Source organism: Meles meles, chromosome 3 (genome assembly GCF_922984935.1).
Source record: "Meles meles chromosome 3, mMelMel3.1 paternal haplotype, whole genome shotgun sequence".
Lineage (NCBI taxonomy): Eukaryota > Metazoa > Chordata > Mammalia > Carnivora > Mustelidae > Meles > Meles meles.
Genome location: NC_060068.1, coordinates 68,552,281 through 68,574,119, shown reverse-complemented (window position 1 = coordinate 68,574,119; position 21,839 = coordinate 68,552,281). Strand labels below are relative to the sequence as shown.

At 36.7% G+C, this 21,839-nt stretch overlaps 1 protein-coding gene across 1 annotated transcript in view; it reads left to right on the top strand.

Annotated features, from left to right (window-relative positions):
• The window catches only part of ADGRV1 (adhesion G protein-coupled receptor V1), a 515,461-nt gene that overhangs the window by 117,943 nt on the left and 375,679 nt on the right, over window positions 1–21,839 (top strand). Inside the window, exons 46-55 of the mRNA XM_046001147.1 lie at window positions 396–553; window positions 640–786; window positions 1,141–1,248; window positions 3,923–4,187; window positions 4,936–5,058; window positions 10,804–11,026; window positions 11,350–11,554; window positions 15,995–16,141; window positions 18,643–18,898; window positions 20,657–20,859. Coding sequence (XP_045857103.1) covers window positions 396–553; window positions 640–786; window positions 1,141–1,248; window positions 3,923–4,187; window positions 4,936–5,058; window positions 10,804–11,026; window positions 11,350–11,554; window positions 15,995–16,141; window positions 18,643–18,898; window positions 20,657–20,859 — 1,835 coding nt within the window. The remainder of the gene's footprint in view (window positions 1–395; window positions 554–639; window positions 787–1,140; window positions 1,249–3,922; window positions 4,188–4,935; window positions 5,059–10,803; window positions 11,027–11,349; window positions 11,555–15,994; window positions 16,142–18,642; window positions 18,899–20,656; window positions 20,860–21,839) is intronic.

Here is a 21,839-nt window from a genome sequence, read left to right as displayed (position 1 = left end):
GAGAGAGGAGAGAGAATGAACAGGGAGAGGGAGAGGGAGAAGCAGGCTCCCTGCCAAGCAAGGAACCCAATGCAGTACTTGTTCCCAGGACCCTGGGATCCTGACCTGAATTAAAGGCAGAGGCTTAACTGACTAAGCCATCCAAGCATCTAAAATTTAGTATTTTAAATACACTTTGGAAAAATCTACATAGGTGGAGTTGAGGTTTAACAATTTTTTAAAAAATTGTTAGTTTTAGTTATTTTTTAACTTCTCTAGCTTACATTCTCTCTGACATACACACATACCATAGAAGAATCTTTATTTCTGATAACGAACTCACTGGTCCCACTGTATAAATGATATAAAGTTTTGAAGGGATTATACATTAACAAATCATGATTTACATATTTCAGGGGGAATGGATGCTGTGTTTTCCATAGTTCAGAGTTTTTTTGATGCCTCAGCTTCTGGTTGGTGTTTCTTTACTTTGGAAGATTCAGTATATGGTATAATGTTAAGAAAATTGGCTTCTACTGTTTATCGATGGCAAGGGATTTTTATTCCACTTGAGGTAAACATCATTTTATAGTACATAAAATAAAATGTACATGTGAATTTTGAATGTCTCATGAATTACTGTTATTTCTTTTTTCCTAGGATTTAAATATAGAAAATCCTAAAACTTGTGAAGCCTTTAATATTGGTCTTTCCCCTTATTTTGTGATTACTCATGAGGAAACAATTGACGAAAAGCCTTCTGTTAACAGTGTGTATACATTCACATCTGGATTCAAATTATTCCTGGTAAAAAAAAAAATCTTCATTTTTTTGTAGATTGCTTTATTTAAATGAAAAAAATCAGATTTGTAAGATTGATCTTAATGGAAGATAATATATGTTCTATATTAATATACAAAAGGTTTTTTTGAAAGTTGGTACACATTTTAGCAGAGTCTCTTAATCCAATAATATTTTTGTTTGTCTTGAAATGATACCTAGGTATGCCTACTTAGTGCTCAGAATGATTTTTCAAGTTTTGAACTTCAAATACTAACTCGTACTATTATTGTATTCAGAGACTTAGTAAAATTCCTAGTAAAAATTCCTAGTAAAATTCTCATTTAAATATCTATTCCCATGGTTTTGTCTTCCTTGCAGGTACAAACAATCATTATTTCGGAAAGTTCTCAAGTAAAATATTTTAGTTCAGACAATCAAGATTATTTAATTGTTGCAAGTCAAAGAGATGATTCCGAATTAACTCAGGTTTGATTGTTTTAAAGTGAATTAAAAAAAATACTGTATTTGAAACTCATCAAAGATGTAGTCTATAAGTTTAGTATAAAAAAACCCCATAATTTGATTGTGGTAAAGTAGTAAAGTAGAATGTAGATGTTAATTAGTCACAGTTAATTTTTAAACAATGGGATTATCAATATTGTCTTCAGGAGCCGGAGCAAGTGTGTAATAATCATGAACATTTAATTAGAATTTAATTGTGTTAGAAAACATTATGGAGAAATATCACCTAACCGGACAGATGGTGTAACTAAAAATTCATGATTAACATTGCCAAATGGGAACTTAACATCATCCCAGAAATTCCACATTTCTCAAGTACACTACATCTCATAATGCTAATAATGCTTATTTGATAATCTTCTCACTCCTCGTACTCCCATACCTGCTGCTCATCTTATTTTCACTGACTTTGTTGACTAAGCTCCAGAAAGGAAACTTGGTTATCTTGCCAGATCAAATTCAGAAACCTTCTTGCAGCATAGTTTTATTCCTGTGTCCTTTATGAAGCTTTCCTTCTATAAAAGCCAGCTTCCTCCGGCCATCAGAAGGTTCAGTTACTCGCGTGTCTGGCATCACTAGCATCTCTATCGGATTATTACAGTCCACATAAATGGGGCTCTCCGTGCTTCAGAAGGAATTTCTCTCGTCATCTCATCCCCTTCTACTTTTTGTTTTTATTTTTTTTCCTTTTCTCCCCTCTGTGGTAAGACACCTTGAAGGAATTGTCTACCTGCTTTATCTTACCTCATGGTCACTGACGACAGCTGGGTTGAATTCACTGGATATTATTCTGTCCTTGTCTTAGGCTGCTTCCTGTTAGCATGTAACAGTCACTTCATCCTCAGATTTCAACCACCTCTTCTCTTCATTTCTACACTACCACACATCCTCCTCCTGTCTCTGTGTGCTGCCCTTCTCGTCTCCACTGCCGCTTCCTTTTCCCTTTTCTGTACTCAGATGTTTTGGGGTTTTCCAGATTAAGTTTTAGTTCAAATTTCTTTTTACTTAACTCCAGGTATTTCTATCAATTCTCTGTCTTTAGGTATCAGCTGTAGGCTGTCTTACACTTTTCTACGTATTCTTTTCTCTAATTTCTAGACTTAACATATCTAACCTCCTATTGGCATCTCCACATACCTATATTTAAAGTATCTAAAATTTAACATATCCTGAACTGAATTTTGATTTTCTCTTTGAAACTTGTTACAGTGCTTGGCTTTCATCTCAGGAAATGCCAGCCTCTTAAATGCAATTGTGCAAGACGCTGGCTCATATCTTTCTTGATTATTCATTTTTATTCATTCACATTTAATTTATTACTCTTTCTGATGCTATCTCCCAGTAATGTTTTGAATACAGATACTTCTTTCCACTTCTGCTTCTCTCTCCCAAGTCCAACTCCCATGATTTCTCTCCCACACTGTTGGAGTTTCTACCTAGCTGGTCTCTGATTTTCTATCCTGACTCCTCACATCCATTCTCCATCCAGGAGCTGGAGTCGTCTTCTAAAATATTATTTCATATTATTCCTCATTTTAAAACTATTCAGTGATTCCCAATTATACATAGTATAATTCTAAGTTATTTAATGTGGACTATAAGTAGCATAACTTTAGTTCTTTACCTACCCAGCTCAGGACCAGATTGTGTTTGTTGTCCTGATGTGATTGTAAGTATTGTGCCTTTTGCTCTATAAAGGGTCCCCATGATACATTATATGGTCATCCTAACAAAAGATACCTCATGACCTTACCTCTCCAGTCTTACGGTCTTCATTCCCTCAGGACAATCAACTTCCTTCAGGTTGACCAGTCTTCATTCAGCTGATGAAAAACATTTTCTGCCTTAGAAACTTTGTCGTGTTGCTCTTTGTAACTTTGTTTCCCTAGTAACACCCATAATTCTCTATCATATCCCAATTGTTATCTTCAGCACTTGTCTCAATTGAATAATCATACATTTATTTAATCAGTGATGTGTTTATCATTTGCCTTTTCCTAACAGTTGGTAAGATCCATAAAGGGCGAGGCCACTCTATCCATAATGCCTACAAAATGTCAGGCTCACATATATTCCCAATTGCTGACTAAATAAATACAATTCTTTGTGCAATTGACAAGATTGTATAAGAAACCAGGTGTGGATTTAGGATTTTCTTTTCATTTTAAATATATGAACACTCACCTTAAAACCTTGTGTACATTGCCACCTTCAGGACTAAAGAGTTTTGGTGTTTCTTTTTATATTCGATTGCTTAAACAGTGGGTAAGGAATGATATTCTAGCATCAGAAATTTTCTTATCCAGATCTGAATTTTTCATATTCAGATAACTTCTCTCCTGGTTTTGGCTTTCCCTTTCTTTTGCTGTGGCCAACCCTTACTCATATTTATATTTGAAATTCATTTATATTCACATAACTTCTTTTTCACTTATTTCTGTGTGTGAAGCATGTGCACACACACAGATTTAAAAAAGCAGAGAGCAGTGAGAGAGCATCCGTTTTGATATTTTCTCATTTATGAAAGTGTCCTAACTAAATAAAGGGGATTAGGAGAGTAAATATATGATATTGTTTAAATTCACATGAGTGCTAAATTCCTAGTCACAAAGGGTTTATATTTGAATATTTCCCACAGGTCTTCAGATGGAGTGGAGGAAGCTTCATGTTACATCAGACACTGCCTGTCCAAGGTGTGCTGAGCATAGCCTTGTTCACCAGAGGAGGCTCTGTGTTCTTAGCCATTTCCCAGATTAACGCCAGGCCAAATTCCCTTTTACTCAGATGGTCTGGCAGTGAGTTTATTAACTTTCAAGAAGTGCCAATCAATGGGACAACACAAGTTGAGGCCTTGACTTCAGGCGATGATATTTATTTAATTTTTGCCAAATCTGTCTTTCTAGGTAAGAAGATAATAGTGTTTTTACTGCATACATAGTTGTCAAAATTATCTAACATTCACATAATCTGTTCTGTATGAAAACATGTAGTTCTTGGAATAATTTTTTGTTAGTCTATTTCTTGATGGATAGTGTATTGACTGTCAGCTGCAAGTGGATTTTGGGAAAAAACCCACATTTTAAGTGACATGTGTATAATCTTTAGATGATGAACTACTGCTTCAAAGTTTTATTAAAATAAAATTTGGGATGGGCATGTAAAATAGAAAGATCTATGAAAAAATATCTGAAGATCTTATATCCAAAATGCGAACAGTGACATTTTTTGGTGACTATACCTGGGGAGCCCTTAGGTAAATTATAGTAATAATAATTAGTGCTCAGCAACTTTTGGATAAGACTATTTGAAAATATTCTCTGAATACAAATATGCTTTTTTTTCTGCCTAGTGGAACTTACATAGGTAAGATTTCAACATTCCTAAAAAACAGAACTTGTGTCTCTGTTCTTTCTTTAATGTCAGACCATGATGAATCATTGGTCAGCCACGTATGTTCTCCATGTGGTAAATGTGAAAAAACTCTTGAAGTGTTTCCTACTAGGTTGTATTTTTGCTTAACTAAATGAACTTGGAGGAATATCCTGCTAAATTTGTTTTTTAAAGTAAATTTGATATCTTTATTATTTTTTTACTGTGTAATTTTGTCATTTTTTCCCCCTGTAACTTTTGCCTTTTATTCCATTATTGTAGGAAATCAGAATTCAATTGATATTTTCATCTGGGAGACAGGACAGTCCTCTTTCAGATATTTTCAGTCTCTGGATTTTGCTACTGTTAATAGGATCTACTCCTTTACACCAGCTTCAGGAATAGGTAAGGGATTTTAAACTGCTAACTAACCTTGAAATGCAGTGTGGAAACCTAGAGTAATTTTAATCATATTGATTTGGAGATATTATCACATTGCTAGACACTAGGTATTTTAATAAGAATGTAAAATCAAGATCTTACTAGAAACATCTATCGAAATCCTAGAAATTAAAAAAGACTAATAGTTTTAAAATGGATATTTGTGCTTGAGAAGAATCAGAATAACTGAAATATAACAGAAAATATTAGTGAAGGATATAGTAAGGTAATGCATTTCTTTTGTCTAGAGAAAAATGAAGAGTGGCATTACATATAGTAATATGTTTTAAACATGAAAGTATAAGAGGATAATAGGTATCTGCATTGAAGTATTTTTAAAAAGTCGGGAAATGATTGTAAGAACTCTGTGGTCCTTTTTCATTCTCCCATCCTTCTTCCAGTCTGATCCTTTCTTGGTTTTCTGTACTTTAACCCACACTTTAGAAACATAAGCAGTAATTTTATTCACAGTGATTTCCCAAAGTCTGTTAGTGAGAAACCAAGGGGTGAATGTTGTCTGGAGGCCATAGGACCATTTCAGAGTTGGTAAAAAATTGGGTGGTGGGCCCATGGTAATAAGGCTCAGAAGGCAACGGCAGTAGGCATGGTGAGCCTGTGGGGCTGCCTCCCAGAGCCGGGGGCACGCTCATGAGTCAGCATGTCTCCTGTTTGACGTGCCCAGAGGAAGCTAGCAGCCAAACCAAGTGACTCAGCCCATGAGTCTGGATAGATCAAAGTCCTGCTTTTAAATTGAGACATAGTGATTTTTTTAATGAATTAAATAGCACCATTTATTGATTAGACATTCTATGTAAGTCATTGTTTAAAGTTAGGAAGAATTCCTTGCCTTCAGGGGTTTAATGTCTGGTCGGAGAAGCAAGAAAAATATTAAGACAATAATTTGAGATAAGATTCCAGTCCCATTTGCTCTGTAAATGGTAGAATTGAAGTGGGTAAGAGGTCTCAGAGGGGAGCGTGAGCTAGGCCTGAGTAGACTGGTACGAAATGTTGTGGGTAGAGGGAAAGATGTGAGCAAAAAAGAAAGGTTGAAGTATATATGACATCGCGGGCACAATGAGCAGACTAGAGTGGTGGGGACAGAGGGTTTGACCTAGAATGTAGAGGTGGTAAGGTTGGAAACATGCACTAACATCCATACAAGGAAGTCTAGAATGTCAGGCTCAGGATTTGATCTGTGTTTGGATGGTTCAGTGGTTCCCAAATATTTTTGCCTTAGAAACTTTTCACCCTCTTAAAAATGTAAGGATTTCATGTAGATTCTATCTACTGATATTTATTGTATTAGAAATTAAAGAGGAGAAATTTTAAAGATACTTACTAATTCAATCGAGAATGATAGCAGTGAACTCATTACCTGTGAATGAAAATAGCATGTTTTATTTTTTAAAAATGTTTTCCAAATGAAACTTTTGTAAGAAGGGTGGTATTATTGTTTTTGTGAATTTCTCTAATGTCCGGCTGAGTAGACAACATCTGGATTCTCATGTCTTCATCTGTATTCTACATACTGTAATATTTTTGGTCATATAGCCTGTAGAAAATCCCACAGACGTTCATGAAAGAATGAGAACTATGTAGACAAATAACGTCTTAGTGTTAGTACAAAAATAGTTTTGACTTCACAGACGCTCCTAAAGTGTCTCAGTGACTGCTAGGGGTCCGGGGACTATACTCTGAGCATTATTGGGGTAGAGAAATCCTTGAAGGCATTTCAAAAGCAAGTGATGATCGAAGGCATGTTTTATAACTCCACCTAGCTTTGGTGTGTAGAATATGCTGGATGAAACAGTTGGCAACTGCCCAGGCAAGAGACCATATAGAAGCCTCTGCAGGTGGTTAGAGACGTGGTATTGATGAAATCGATTAGAGGTTTAGATTTTGGAGACATGGATGCATGTCTCCAATCTATAAAGTAAAATCTAAAATCTATGAAGTAAATGATAAAAGCCAAAATCTGTAAAGTAAATGATACTGTGAAGGGTAGAGGCTTTAGCACAAATGCAGGAGTCTGTTCTTGTTGTTTTTCTCCTAGGTGCCTGGCTGCAGTTTTCTCTATCAGGCACCATAATCCTTAGACACTGTCTTCTGCTGTCACCTCCACTGCTGACCAGGCATCGGATCTTATGGATCTCTCACTTTTTATGGATCATCTACCTCATTGTGCTTTGTTTCCATATGCCCTACCCCTCCTCAGCCCTGTATCTGCACCACGTTCTCCTAGACCCTGGTCTCCTTGCATCTGGACTGTTCCATCATTGTCTGCCCTCCACTCCAGGTTCACTCTGCTGTCAGCGTCCTGTGTCTATCTGTTCTGATCGTCCTCTCCATAAATAGCTTCTCTTTGTCAGCCTCTGACAGGCCATGAAGCTGTGATGTTATCCTGTGAGATACAGTTCTGTGGCTTTCTTATCATTCACTCAGCAATTGATTTACTACATAAATTATGTATCTTTCATCATGTATTTGTTTAGTCAGTGTCTACTTGTCCTTTAATTTTGAGGCTTTATTATTTTTGCTTTTCCTATACCTCAAGCGTTCAAGTGGACTAACTATATCTACTTGAGTCACTTATTATAATTCAAAATAGTTTCCTAATGAATGTTTTTAAGGATGACAAGTGCTGCCTGAATGGGCTGTTAATTGAAGTTATAGAATTCCCTTTAAAGATTTTTAAAGAAATAGAATAGGCACACTTTCTAAAAGAATTTATGAAAAATTCTGCCAGAGGCTTGTTAAGGGACCCATTGTGAGGTCTTTTTATTTCTTTTGTTTCTGTGACTTGAGGTTGTAGAAGTATGAAAAGATTATAAGTAATTATTTAGAATGGCTTATTATAGATCCCCTGAAAGCTGAAATTATGCATTAAATAATATTCAAGGACTTTCTTATTTTGAATATGTCAAATATTAGATTGGAGCCATGGCTGTGAGGATTACATATTTATTCTGCTTAATGACTTGACAGAGATTATTGGGTAGAAACTGAATTCTTTAAATGGAAAAGGAAGAATGAATGTGACAAAGGCTACAAGGACATACAAGCTTATCTTTCCCTTCTTCCTTCTCTCCTTCATTATTTAATAGATTTTTAAAATGCCACTTACCTACACGGCATAGTGGTAGGCCCTGAGGAAATAAGGGTAAACAAATTCTTGTATACCCCTTGCCCTGAAGAAGTTTTAACATGCAATAGGGAAGGGAGACATGATGTATAATAACACAAGTGAGTTTCTACCTACAAATAGATAACTGCTATCAGAGGATGAAGTGCTCTACTATCACAAAATGGAGAAAACTTGACCAGGTCTAAGGGATGCCCAGAAAGCTTCTGTAAGGAAGAACCATTTAATAATTATGCTGGAAGGACACTTACCCTTACCCTTCTTCTTTTCCCAACACTCTCTGCTTCACCAAAACTATCACCTTTGAAAATCATCATCTGTGGAAATCATTTGGAGGAATTCATTACTCTCTTCATCCCTGTGTAGTCACCATAAGAAGCCCAGGTCCCCTTGGGAGAAAGTGACTCATCCCATCTTGTCTGTGTGTACTCTGGACCACAGGAGCCCTAATTTCCAGACTAGGGACTCAATTCTCTCTCCGCCAACTCCCCAAACCCTTCCACAGCAACCCCCAGAATAGTTTTACTCTGGAACTTTTCTCAGAATGCCCCTCATCTCCTTGCACTGGAATCCTGCCCTATCCCGAGGGCACTGCTTTCCACACAGCCCTCTCTGGCTGTCCTCTGTGTTACTGGTTTCTTCTCCCAGATCTCTTAAGAGATAGTAATGTTCCCTCTAACGTTCCGTACTGGGACTTTTCTATGTTCACTCACTCCTTAAATAATCTCAGCCATTTAGGATACTTTTGTTTGTTTGTTTATAGTTTTATTAACTGGAAGGGAATTCTATAATCAGTAATGGTTAAAATTCTGTTCCCCAGAGTAGAGACTTAACGGTTTTTTTTTTCCCTTATAAACTCCTGGCCCAGTTCTATGATCTTGAACAGTACAAATGGCTATTTTCTGAGAAAACACTCTCTGTATACAAAAATGCAGATTTGAGTCCCATGCATTTCCTACTCTGAATGTCTAATTATCTATTTGCTACCTTCTCTTACTTTTCAAGTTGGGAGGAAGTAAATAGGATATATCTCTAAGGATTAAGATACATAATCAGTGATGCTCAGAGCACTTTATGATTTTGGTTGAGACTGTAGATTGATTGATTGATTGAGACTGTAGAATCATTTAAACTTAGGAGATGTTGAGGTCCATCTGAAGAATTTGCTCTTCACTGAGTATCTTCAGTTTTACAGAGCTTTATGAAAAATATATGATCATTTTTAAAACGCAAATTTATTAATAACATTTTTCTTCATTTTTACCTTTTATGCAACATTTATAACCTGCAATAGTACTTAAATAATTACAAGTAAACATAATGAATAATTCTTGATATTTGATATTTTAGAGTAGGAATATGGGTTTTCCATTGTAACCTTAGGCTAAAATTTTCATGGTTTTCAGTTCTGTGTACTGTTTTAATAAGCAAACCCTTCTTAGTTCGTATCTTTATATTCTGATATGTTTCTTCAGGTACTGGAATTTTTGTATGTTTCTGGTTGGTTTTTCACGCTTCTCCCTAGTTTTAAGTCTGAAGATTGCTTAGTGGCCTATACAATGTAGTACACTCCCTAACTCCAAATTTCCCCTGCTATATAATATATAAGCTCCTTTACCTTCCATATTTGCTAATATTTGCCATTGCGTTGAATCATTAAGAGCATCTTTTCCTACCAACTTTTCAAAAAGCATTGGCAGCATATACTCTGAGATCAAAGATTTGTTCAGATCCTTTGTCCTAATTACTACCTTTAAGAATTTATAAAGTGAACAGGCACCTTTATGGCTCAGTTGGTTAAGCATCCGACTCTTGATCTCAGCTCAGGTCTTGATCTCAGGATTGTGAGTTCAAGCCCCACACTGGGCTCCATGCTGGGTGTAGAGCCTAGTTTAAAAAAAAAAAAAAGAATTTATCAAGTAAAATGAATTAATAACTTTTTCTAACTAATATTGAAAAATATAAAACAATGAACAATCAATGTAGAGAAATTAAGTATATTTTGAAGATCAACTCTATAGATTATGCATTAAAATCATAAATTTGAATGCTTTGTACTGATACCTAAGAAGTGCCATATAAATATAGGATTAAGCTTCTTAATTAAGAATTTTTTTGTATATAGTCTGTTTATAATTATGCTCATCATAAATTCTTATGGATGGTGACAGGAATGGAAAATATAAAAATGAAGCATTTATTTGTAGGATTATGCGTATTTTTCACTTTTAAAAATATCCTACCATGCTATCCAACAAATAAATACGATGAAAATAAGAGTCCACGGTCCATTTGGGCTTTACTATCCAGTGGTTTCTTATTTATTACGTGGATTGTGGGTTTACTATTAGGCTGGTTGGGTCACTCCACAGCATTTAAAAAATTGCTATTTACATTTAGTTATTTCAAATAATATTTCAGTTTTCAGAAATCAGCTCAAATTTGGTTAATCCAGAAATCAAAATAGAACTTTGAGTGTAGAGAAGTTTTGCTTTGGTACCATGGTGGGGAGTGTATGCGGTGATATTCACATTTCACTGTAGTTGCCTTTTCTTTCCTTTCCACAGTCCACATCCTTCTTATTGGCCAAGCTATGTCTGCTCTTTACTGCTGGAATTCAGAGCTGAATCAATTCTCTTTCATTCTGGAAGCCCCTTCTGCTCATGATGCAGCTTCTATTACAGTAAAGTCTTTTAATTCAAGCAAGAGTCTAATTGCTTTAGTGGGAGCTGTCCACTCACACATGTATGAGCTGGCCTACATCTCGAGCCAGTCTGACTTTATTCCTAGGTAGGTTCAACATTTTATACGAAATATCTTTATGCTCACCCTAGTTTTATGTGGCACCTAATTTCTAAGTGTTTATTTAATGACCGGAAATATACAAAATATGAGTAATTTATAACCTAGAAATTTGGTTATATTCCATACTTCTTATATCTATTTTATGAAGTTCATCAGTATTATGAACATTTATATTATAATTTTATTTATGAAATATGATTTTTCCAAATATTGAATATTAATCAGTGTTCTGAGAGTTTTATGTTTTTGTATATGTATACACCTGATATTTGTAGCAGCTGACTTATTTGATATACTTCTTATGCTAGTTCAGGTGAACTGATATTTGAACCTGGTGACAGAGAAGCTGTAATAGCGGTAAACATCCTTGATGATTCAGTTCCAGAGGAAGAAGAATCCTTTAGAGTTCAGCTTAAAAATCCCAAAGGAGGAGCAGAGATTGGTATTAACAGTTATGTAAAAATAACTATTCTATCTAATGATGATGCCTATGGAGTCATTGGATTTGCTCAGGTAAAGGTCTCACACTTAGAAATCAAAATGACTTATTCAATGTCTTTATTTTAAAGCTTTTATTTATTTATTAGGAGAGAGGGAGAGTATGGGAGTGGGGCAAAGGGCAGAGAGAGAGGGAGGAGGAGAGAGACTCTCAAGCAGACTCCTTGCCGAACACAGAGCCCGATGTGGGGTTTGATCTCTTGACCCTGAGATCATGACCTGAGCTGAAACCAAGAGTCAGACTTTTAACAAACTGAGCCACCCTGATGCCCTTATTCATTGTATTTATATATCAGTTGTTGGCAGCAGGCAGTCCTGCTTTGAGTATCTTCATCCGTTCTCCTTTCTCTTTCCCCATTTCACCCCCCAACTCTGCATTTTATAGTGAACTTTCCTGATGTCTTATAATTTATATTCCTACACACTGAAAATTCTGAATCAACTTGTCCTAAAATTTTATTTTACTGATTCCTCTTACAAGATTGAATTTGAAATGTTACCAGTTGGGGCACCTGGGTGGCTCAGTGGGTTAAGCTGCTGCCTTCGGTTCAGGTCATGATCTCGGGGTCCTGGGATCGAGTCCTACTTCGGGCTCTCTGCTCAGCAGGGAGCCTGCTTCCCTCTCTCTCTCTCTGCCTGCCTCTCTGTCTACTTGTGATCTCTCTCTGTCAAATAAATAAAATCTTTAAAAAAAAAAAAAAAAAAAAGAATCCTTCCCTCTCTCTCTGGCCCTCCCATGCCTCTCCCTTTCTTTAAAAAAAAAAAAAAAAAAAAAGTGAAACGTTACCAGTTGACCTTGGTCCTGGAGTTTGGCTCCACTATTAGCCTCATCTCTAGGGGGTAATGATGAAGCAGATTCTGAATAAATTATATACTGTGTTTTGTTATGTGTATACAAATATGTTCCTTTCCTTTGTGTATTGAAGGAGAAGGGGAGAGAGGGTGTGTGGGGGGGTTATGTTTGCAACTATACCTGCATTGTACACATGGAAGTGCTTTCTTTTTTTTTAAGATTTTATTTATTTATTTGACAGACAGAGATCACAAGTAGGCAGAGAGAGGAAGGGAAGCAGGCTCCCCGCGGAGCAGAGAGCCCGATGTGGGGCTCGATCCCAGGACCCTGGGATCATGACCTGAGCCGAAGGCAGAGGCTTTAACCCACTGAGCCACCCAGGTGCCCCTGGAAGTGCTTTCTCCTGAGGAAAGAGAACTTTATGGATCTTACCAGGTCGACTTCCATGCTCGGACTTCATATTCCTTTACCCATAAGCCAAAGGACACTCATTTATATTGCATCATTTAACCCTACTGGCCAACTCTATCTTGATTGCCTAACTAAGGTTAAGAAAACTGCAGTTATCATGCATTGTTCTCTGAAATATTCTGCAAATAAGGAAAACTCAAAAGTGGCTTAAACACTAAAACCATGTCCACAGAGAAGACAGGCTTCAGGGTTGGATGGATACTTTACTGTGCCACCATGGCCCAGATTCTTTCCATTTCTCCACTTTGCCAGCATAAAGTTGCTTCTTCATTTGGTTGTTGAAAGCTGGTGTTATTGTTAGGGCCATTGCTTTCTTGTTTATGTCCCTTTGGGGAGAAAGAAATGTGGCACTTGGGGTGATGAAGAGATTTCCCAAAAGACTCTGGAAAACTCTTCTTAGGTCTCATTGGCCAGAACTAACAAGCGTACTCATTCATCTGTTTATTCATTTATTCATTCATGTAGCAACTATTTAACAGACACCTACTGTGTACCAGATACTGTTTCAGATGCTAGAGATATATCAAGAAGTAAAATAGTAAAAAATCCCTGTCCTCATTGTCCTAAATTGTTCCTAAATTGTGGAGGAGGCAAAGGGAGACAGACAGTAGACAGAGACGTGCGAGACATCTGTACTCCATGTGATGGTAATAAGGGTTCTGGGAAAATGTTTGGCAGGGAGGATGGATGGAGATTGTGAGGGCAAGGGGTGGAGTTTGGGTGTAGGAAGTAAAACATAGGCTATCAGGGAGGGCAGCACTATGGAAGTGACCTTAGGACAAAGGCCTGGAGGAGAGAGGGGAAGAACATTCAAGGCAGGGGGAGCCATCAACAAGGAAAGACCCTGAAGTGAGGCCTCGCCCATCTGGTGCAGGAAGAAGGCCTGTGGCTGAAGTCAGTGTAGGAAGGAGCAATGAGACCCAAGAGGTGAAGGGTCAGCATTCTGTTTCCAGCTTCTCCAGCAGCACCCACAGGTTTATGACTTGCTAGGAAGACTCAGAGGACTCAGGGTTTCAACATACTCATTCTATGATTTATTACAGTGAAGAGGATACAAAGCAAAATCATAAAGGGAAAAGGTATGTGGAGTAGAGATTCAGAGGAAACCATGGGAACCACACAGGGCACACTTAATACCCCCAGCATTGAGATGAATTGTGACAACATGTGAGAGGTGTTGCCAACCAGGGAAGCTCCTTAGCGACCTCACTGCCTCAATGTTAACTGTGGACTCTTCAGCCTGACACATGACAAAATGCCAGACTCCCAGAGTGAAAATAGGTGTTGAGTATAAACCACACTGTGTGCGCAGTTTAGGCACAGGGAGACAGTGTGAGTTCCAGGAACGGCGGGAATCCTGAAACCCAATTTCCCAGACACCAGGCGAGGGCCAACTTTAGAGCAGGCCTTCGAAGGCTAGCAGGGAGGCCACTCTGTGAACTCACACCTGCACGAGCCCCTGAGCACCATCATGAAGTCTGCCCTGGAGGGAAAGCGTTGGAGTGGAAGAGCAGCTTGATCTGACTCACATTTTAAAAGAACCACTCTGGCTGTAGAATTGAGACTAGACAAAAGCCCCAAGGTTGAGTCACATGCTCTACTAACTGAGCCAGCCAGCTGCCCCCTATGCATATTTTTAAATCAACATATTTTCTGTAGGAAGGTTTGAATGCTTTGCACAAGATTTTATTACTATGTGACATTTGTAACAATATATTAAAATGCAGTGTAAGGCACTGCCATAGGATAGGCTATCTACTCAAGCTGTATTCTAAAATAGAAGCTTTTAAGCTGTAAGAATTCATGGAGGAATTTCTTTTCAGATTACTATAATAAAAAGACAAGAAAAAGAAAACCAGGGTGCCTGGGTGGTTCAGTTGGTTAAGCAACTGCCTTCGCCTCAGGTCATGATCCTAGAGTACCAGGATGGAGTCCCACATTGGGCTCCCAGCTCCATGGGGAGTCTGCTTCTCCCTCTGATCTTCTGCCCTCTCATGTCTCTCTCTCAAATAAATAAGTAAAAAATCTTAAAAAGTAAAAGAAAACTATTACTGGGAAAAATTTTAAAAATCTTTATACTCCATATTCCATTACTATATACTCCATATTATTATATACTCCATAATCCATTATTGCTTATGGACAAAGTAGGGGTATTGTAAGAAGGGATTCTTTGGAGCATTAATTTTGAGCAAAATTTCATTCAGTGGCTCTCAGGAGATGCTGCAAGTGTTAGAGGAGGAGTTCCATTCACACAGAGGTGGAAATCAGTCTGGAACAGAAGAAAGAGGTCATGGAGTCTAGATGAGAAGAGGGGCAGTGGATATTTCTGGCAGGAAAAGTAGTTGTAAAGACCAGGTGCCGAGGATGAAACACCATCAATGGAAACTGCACAGCCTGCAGAACATTTTAGAGGATGTGAATTTAAGGTTAAAAGACATTCGTGAGTGATCAGAAAGAGTGCCCTGGTTCTCTTGATGTCTTTACCTTGGAGTGGGACTCTAGAGGCCTTGTAGACCAAAACTTATTTTACAAGTAAAACAAAACCTAGAGAGCTTGCCAGAAGTTATACAGGGGAAGAAGACTCCCCTCATCTCCTGACTGTATGTCCTTTCATTTCTAGAAACTTTACTAGAAACCATGTAATGGTTTCTAAAATGTATGCTTTCTGAATGTGAAAATAAGATGTTCATTGAAGAAATTTGAAAATTACAGAAATAAGAAGACAAAGTAAAAATAATCCTATAATGGTTAACATTTTAATTTACTTTAGCTTAGTTTTTCAAACATGGGGTGCCCGGGTGGTTTAGTTGGTTAAGGGTCTGCCTTCGGCTCAGGTCATGATCCCGGAGTCATGGGATTGAGCCCTGCATGGGCTCCCTTCTCAGCGGGGAGCCTTCTTCTCCCTCCCGCTCTGCTACTTCTCCTTCTTGTACTCTCTCCCTCTCTCTCTCTGTGTCAAATAAGTGAGTAAAGTCTTTAAAAAAAAATTATTGAAACGTATATTTTCAAATTAAAATCGTGGTCATCATCTACTGCTGTTTTTTAAACTATGTTTTTCACTTGTATTGTGTTGTTTTCATGTTGTATCATGTTGCTTAGTACTGTAAAGTTTGCACATGCACAACAGCATGAAATATGAATGTAGGTAATTTCAGCTAATCCCTTGTGACTTCCTGTGTGTTTTTCAGAATTCATTATATAAGCAAGTGGAAGAAATGGAACAAGATAGCCTTGTAACCTTGAATGTTGAGCGCTTAAAAGGAACATATGGTCGTATAACCGTAGTGTGGGAAGCTGACGGAAGTATTAGTGATATATTTCCTACCTCAGGAGTGGTATGTAATTTATAAAGTTATAGGAGAGTCACTTTTAAGTTATGGTTACTATTGATGCATGGGACCAAACCATGCCTTATGGACGAAGTGTTTGAGATTGACCATGTCATCACTGGATTTCTACTAATCACCATAGAGAGGGAATCAATTTAAGGTTAGTTTAAAAATGTTGTGATTATTGTTCTTTTTTCCTATAATGCCAAACTTATCTGTAAAAAAAAAAAAATCCCTTTTTAGGTTCAGTACATCGGTTCGCCAAATTAGCGTTGTATTTACATTGTCAGAAATATAAAACCAATCAAACTGGAGATGGAAATGTGGTTTCAAGATTTGAGTAAAGTGGAGGAAGTAAACAGGGAACAAATTTATGTAGGATAGTTATACATATGAAAAAGCAGATCAGAATTGTTGAGTGATATAGGTTGAGTTTCCTGTAGACGGGACTCTGAGATGGAGAGTTGGGGGTGGGTTCCCGAGGAGACACATCTATAAGGAAATAAGGAAGTTAGGAATGTGCAGAGGGGGAAGTTGATGCCTGGGAGTTGCACCTGGGGTTGAGTCTGTATGGAAGATCTGGAGCTGAGCTTGTCCTTTGGAGTTGTTTCCAGTTGGAGAAAGGAGGATGAGATTCTGCATTCCCATCTTAGCCATCCTGGACTTCACACTGCCTTCTAAGTGGGGCATAACCTTGAGTAAAGTTTACTGCAGTTAAAGGTAGTTCCCAGTGAGAAACACAAAATCTTTTATTCCTACCAGCTAAGGATGAGTGCATCAGTCCCAAGAAGGGATCTGGGCAGAGGATCACTTTATCTACTATTGGAAAATAGTATAAAATTGGGACACAGGTTGAAGAATGGAATCAAACTGGGTCAGAGAAGTTAATGACTTGTAAAGAGAGTTTAAAGTACCTTTAGTTTCTAATTGGAAGATGGGTGGTCCTCTAGACTCATCTCGGGTTTCATAGATTTATCCACATATTTTCCCCAAATGCTTCTCTGAAGAGTTCCTTTAAAAGACCTCTCATGAAATTCTCTCAAAAAAAGATGGACGAATGTTATGGTCCACCATTTCTAGGTTTCTTTATCATTTGAAAGGAGATTAGAGCTTCAGTGTCTTAAAAATGTTATGGCAAATTTCATTGCTTTAAATGTTTACTTTACACAAGTCACCTAAACTATATATTCAGCTATGTAAGTTGTATCTATCAGGTTCTGTATGTTCTGAATTATATTTTCCTAATTAATCTTTCTTATATAAACATGATTAAAATGATTTCTATTTAAATGCATAATAGTATCTTAAGTGTAGACCATATTTGGAAGAATTAATTATTTTATTCAAGAGTCAGCAAACTTTTTCTCTAAAGGGCCAGTAAGTGAATATTTTAGACCTGTGTGCTATTATGGCTCTTTCCTAGATACTCAGATTTGCCTTTGTAGCACAATAAAGTGTTGGACAGTACGTAATTGAATGAGCTTGGCTGTATTCCAGTAAAACTCGATGAAAAGGATTTGGCCACAGAGTAGTAGTTTTGTGACTCCTGATTTTATTAATAAAGCTCTTGAGTTTATATCCTCAAAGTGCCTTCTTTAGGTGGAGCAATGAGTGTCAACAAAATGGACCTGGAATGCTAGTTTGAATGATTGTAGTTTGTAACCAGGTTGCTAGAGATTATGTATGAGGCAGAGGGTGATTGGAAATGACTTCAAGGAGCAGACAGAAACCCGATCAGAAAGGATTTCAGATGCCTTTTAGCAAATGTGGATTTTACTCTAGGCAATAGAGACACAACAGGAGGAGAGAGATGTTTGATTTGTCTCTCTTTTTATCTTTCTCTCTCTCCCTCTATTTTGGTTGATTCATTTTTAAATTATACATCTGTTGAGCATTTAACCAAAGGAAATCGCAATCCTGGCAAATTTTTGTAGAGAAAAATGTTTAAACTAGTATGCCACCTTCTTTTATCTTTATAGATTTTTTAAAATGTGGTATCCAGAATTTACACTCCCAGAGAGACTATGTACTCTGTATTTTAGTAGAATGTAGGCTTCAGGATGTGACAATTTGGCTATGTGTTTTATCGGGTTGCATTTCTGTAATGGTTTACTTTTTTTTCTTTTTTCCTAACAAACTTCCATTTTTAATACGCAAAAGAGTTAACTGATTTGTAGAATTGTATTGTGTTGCTTCATTCCCTCTTGTTACTTAAGTTGTGGTCAGTATTGAAAGAAAATTTTAATCTTTTGATGTTCTTTCTTTTTGTTTTAAGATTTTATTTATTTATTTGACAGTCAGAGATCACAGGTAGGCAGAGAGGCAGGCAGAGAGAGAGGAGGAAGCAGACTCCCTGCTGGGCTTGATCCCAGGACCCTGAGCTCATAACCTGAGCCGAAGGCCTCTGCCTTTAGCCCACTGAGTCACCCAGGCACCCCTCTTTTGATGTTTTTATTGCACAGTGATAATTACAAAATAAGTAAAATCTTCTTTCTTTAAAATTTTAGATTTCATTTTCTGAAGGCCAGGCACTGTCTACAATCACTCTGACTGTTCTTGCTGATGATGTACCAGAGTTATCAGAGATTGTGAGCATAGCACTCGTTCAGATTATCACAGAAGGGGTAGAGGACCCACTAAAAGGTGCTGCCATTGATCAGAAAAGAAACAAATCTGTGATAACAACTCTGCCCAATGACTCACCTCATGGCTTGGTGGGTTGGCACCCTGAGTTTCTCTTCGTTAGAGTTGAAGAGCCTAAAGGTAAGTGTTGTTGAATATTTTTCAGGTTCTAGTAAGTTTTATTGGGTAATTTAACTGTAATGTTTACTAGGAATATAAATCCCTGTTATATATTTATATATTTTTTTAGTTTGACAGATCATACTCAATCATTTTTACTTTTTGTTTATTAAATTTTATGATCATGTAATCACTCAGCAATAGTGCTGTAAGAAATGCTTGTATTCTTTTGAGGTGTTATGGTCATAATAGAAATATTAATATTTTAATAAGCCATTGTAGTAAAGGGTGACAGGTTTTTATTTTACTTTCTCGTTGTCATTGTTTTATCTGTTCTCTTTTCCTTCTCAGATTCCTCTATGTAGATTTTTATCAGTTATAGGCAACAATAAGCAACACAGTGAGTTGCATTTGGTACTCAGGGTATTCATTGTTAAGCCCAAAGCTGTAATTTGAATAATTTTTCTGTGAAGCTTAAGTAACCCGTCCCTATTTCCTTTAAGCTTAGTGCCGAGATCTTTGCCTAAATAACTATTCATTTCAGCTTTAGATTAATAGATTAAAGGCCATTTGACTTCTTTGAACAAATATACTTGAGCATGTATGTATTTATTTAAAATACGCAATGTGAAGCCTCTGAAATTTTCAGACAGTAAAGACCATTCACTTAAATAGTTGATGGGAAAAATGACATATAATTATGCACCTGGGCCTTTATATGTCCGTATATTTGGGAAAAGAAGCCGTAGACTTAAAATATGTTCATTTATTCATTCAACCAACATTTTGAAGCAGCTAGTAAGTGCCACAAATTGTGCTGTGTCTTCTGGAAACAAAGACACAGTCTCACGTTATTAGAACCTCATAGACCAGTGGGGAAGATTGACAAGCATTTTTTTGGCCATTTATGTAGCAAATTTAATTTTAAAAATCTAAAAAATGAAATGAAAAAATTGATGCTGTGACAGCATTTGATCCTTGTGACAGACCGAACTAAAAGAAAATTATTCTTCTAATGATTAAGTTATTAAATGATGACTTTGTATAAGTTTTCACTTTTCAAAAGATTTTATGTATTTATTTATTTGAGAGAGAAAGAGTACAGAGGGACAAGCAGACTCCGGTGCTGAATGTAGAGCCAGATGCGGGGCTTGGTTACCATAACCGTGAGATCATGACCTGAGCTGAAACCCAGAGTCAGACGCTTAACCCACTGAACCACCCAGGCGCCCATAATTTTTCATTTTCAAAATCTTCTTAGCATTTGTAATTAGCTGTCAATCTGCACATAAGTACTTTCCTAAGATTTCTAGCAATTTTCGTTAAAGTTCATGTTATATATAGGGCCCCTGGGTGGCTCAGTGGGTTAAACCACTGCCTTCGGCTCAGGTCATGATCTCAGGGTCCTGGGATCGAGTCCCGCATCGGGCTCTCTGCTCAGCAGGGAGCCTGCTTCCCTCTCTCTTTCTCTGCCTGCCTCTCTGCCTACTTGTGATCTCTCTCTGTCAAATAAATAAATAAAATCTTAAAAAAAAAAAAAGCTCATGTTATATATAAAGTAGGAGGGTGCATTAGGGAACCTGAAATGAGGATTTAGAACTGGGATATAATGTACTATATACAGCACAACTTTGCAGACAAGGGGGAGAAAAGCACAAAATACTCCTTGGTTGGGGGAGTATACATTAGGATAGTGCAGAATATTTCACCTGAAATGCTTTGAATGGTATCAACTACAAATAGAAAATCTTGTTTACTTGAGGCATGTCTTTCTCACAGAGAACATCACCATTCTTCAGTTACCAATTGTTCGAAATAAAGGACTGTTTGGGGCCATTGGAATTCATTTGATAGCTAAACCCAATTTCTTATTGCATGTCAATAATCAAGCTACTGAGAATGAAGATTATGTGCTACAAGAAACAATAGTAATGATGAAAGAAAACATAAAAGAAACTTACATCAAAGTTTTCATTTTGTCGGTAAGTTTAAGCTGCAATGAATATGATGTAAGATAAAGGAAATATACTTAAAGATAAAAACGTGATTAAAAAATGTGATCCTCTTAGAGATAAAAATCTTTAAAAAGGTGCTTTTTATATAAAATTGTGAATACTTTAACTAGAATATTGTTTGAATGACCTTTGAAGCCTTGAATTGGGATTTAGTGGGATCCACTGTTTTGTTGTTGGTTAGTTTTAAACTAATGAATGAATGAATAAAATGCCCAAATTAATCTGGTTATTTTTATTGTTGGTTTGATAAGGCAGTATTTTCATGTCATGATAAAATTACTCAAATGAAGATTATGCTTCAGGGGGTTTAGATCTGGTTTTAGTGCTCTCTCATGAATATAAGGAGAAAAGTGTATTTATGTAATGACTCATAAGAAACTGGGAGTAGTTAATAGTGTTATTTACAGTATTGCATTATAACTAAATGTTGTATATATTACTATACTATATATGACTGTTTTAAAATAAATATATCATATATTATTAGGTAAAGATAATGTTGCATAGTAACATTAGTGCTACTAATAGTGGTATTAGTGATAGTGGATCATAGTGGCTTCTGGAAAGGACATTCTGGGAAAGACATGAGAGATGGAACAAAACACAAGTTTCTTTTCCTGTTCATTATGTATTTGTGTTGCCTTTTGAAATTTTTTATTACCTATCTAGAAATAAAGTAACAGTTTTTAAAAAGTTAATTAAAATATAGGATAGTATCTAGATTTGTAAGTCTAGAGCTTTCACTTTTAAGATGTATGTAGAATTTAGCATTTTTCCTAAATTTGGGGGTTACTATATACATAAAACATATTGGGTAGTATATGGTTGTAATTGTGTGATGGATTTTTAAAAATTATTTTACTTGCTAATGAGTATTTGGCTTCAGTTAAAAACTTGCCAATAAGCTTTGACTATCCCCTAACAGTCTGAAGTTGTCAGTGGGAATT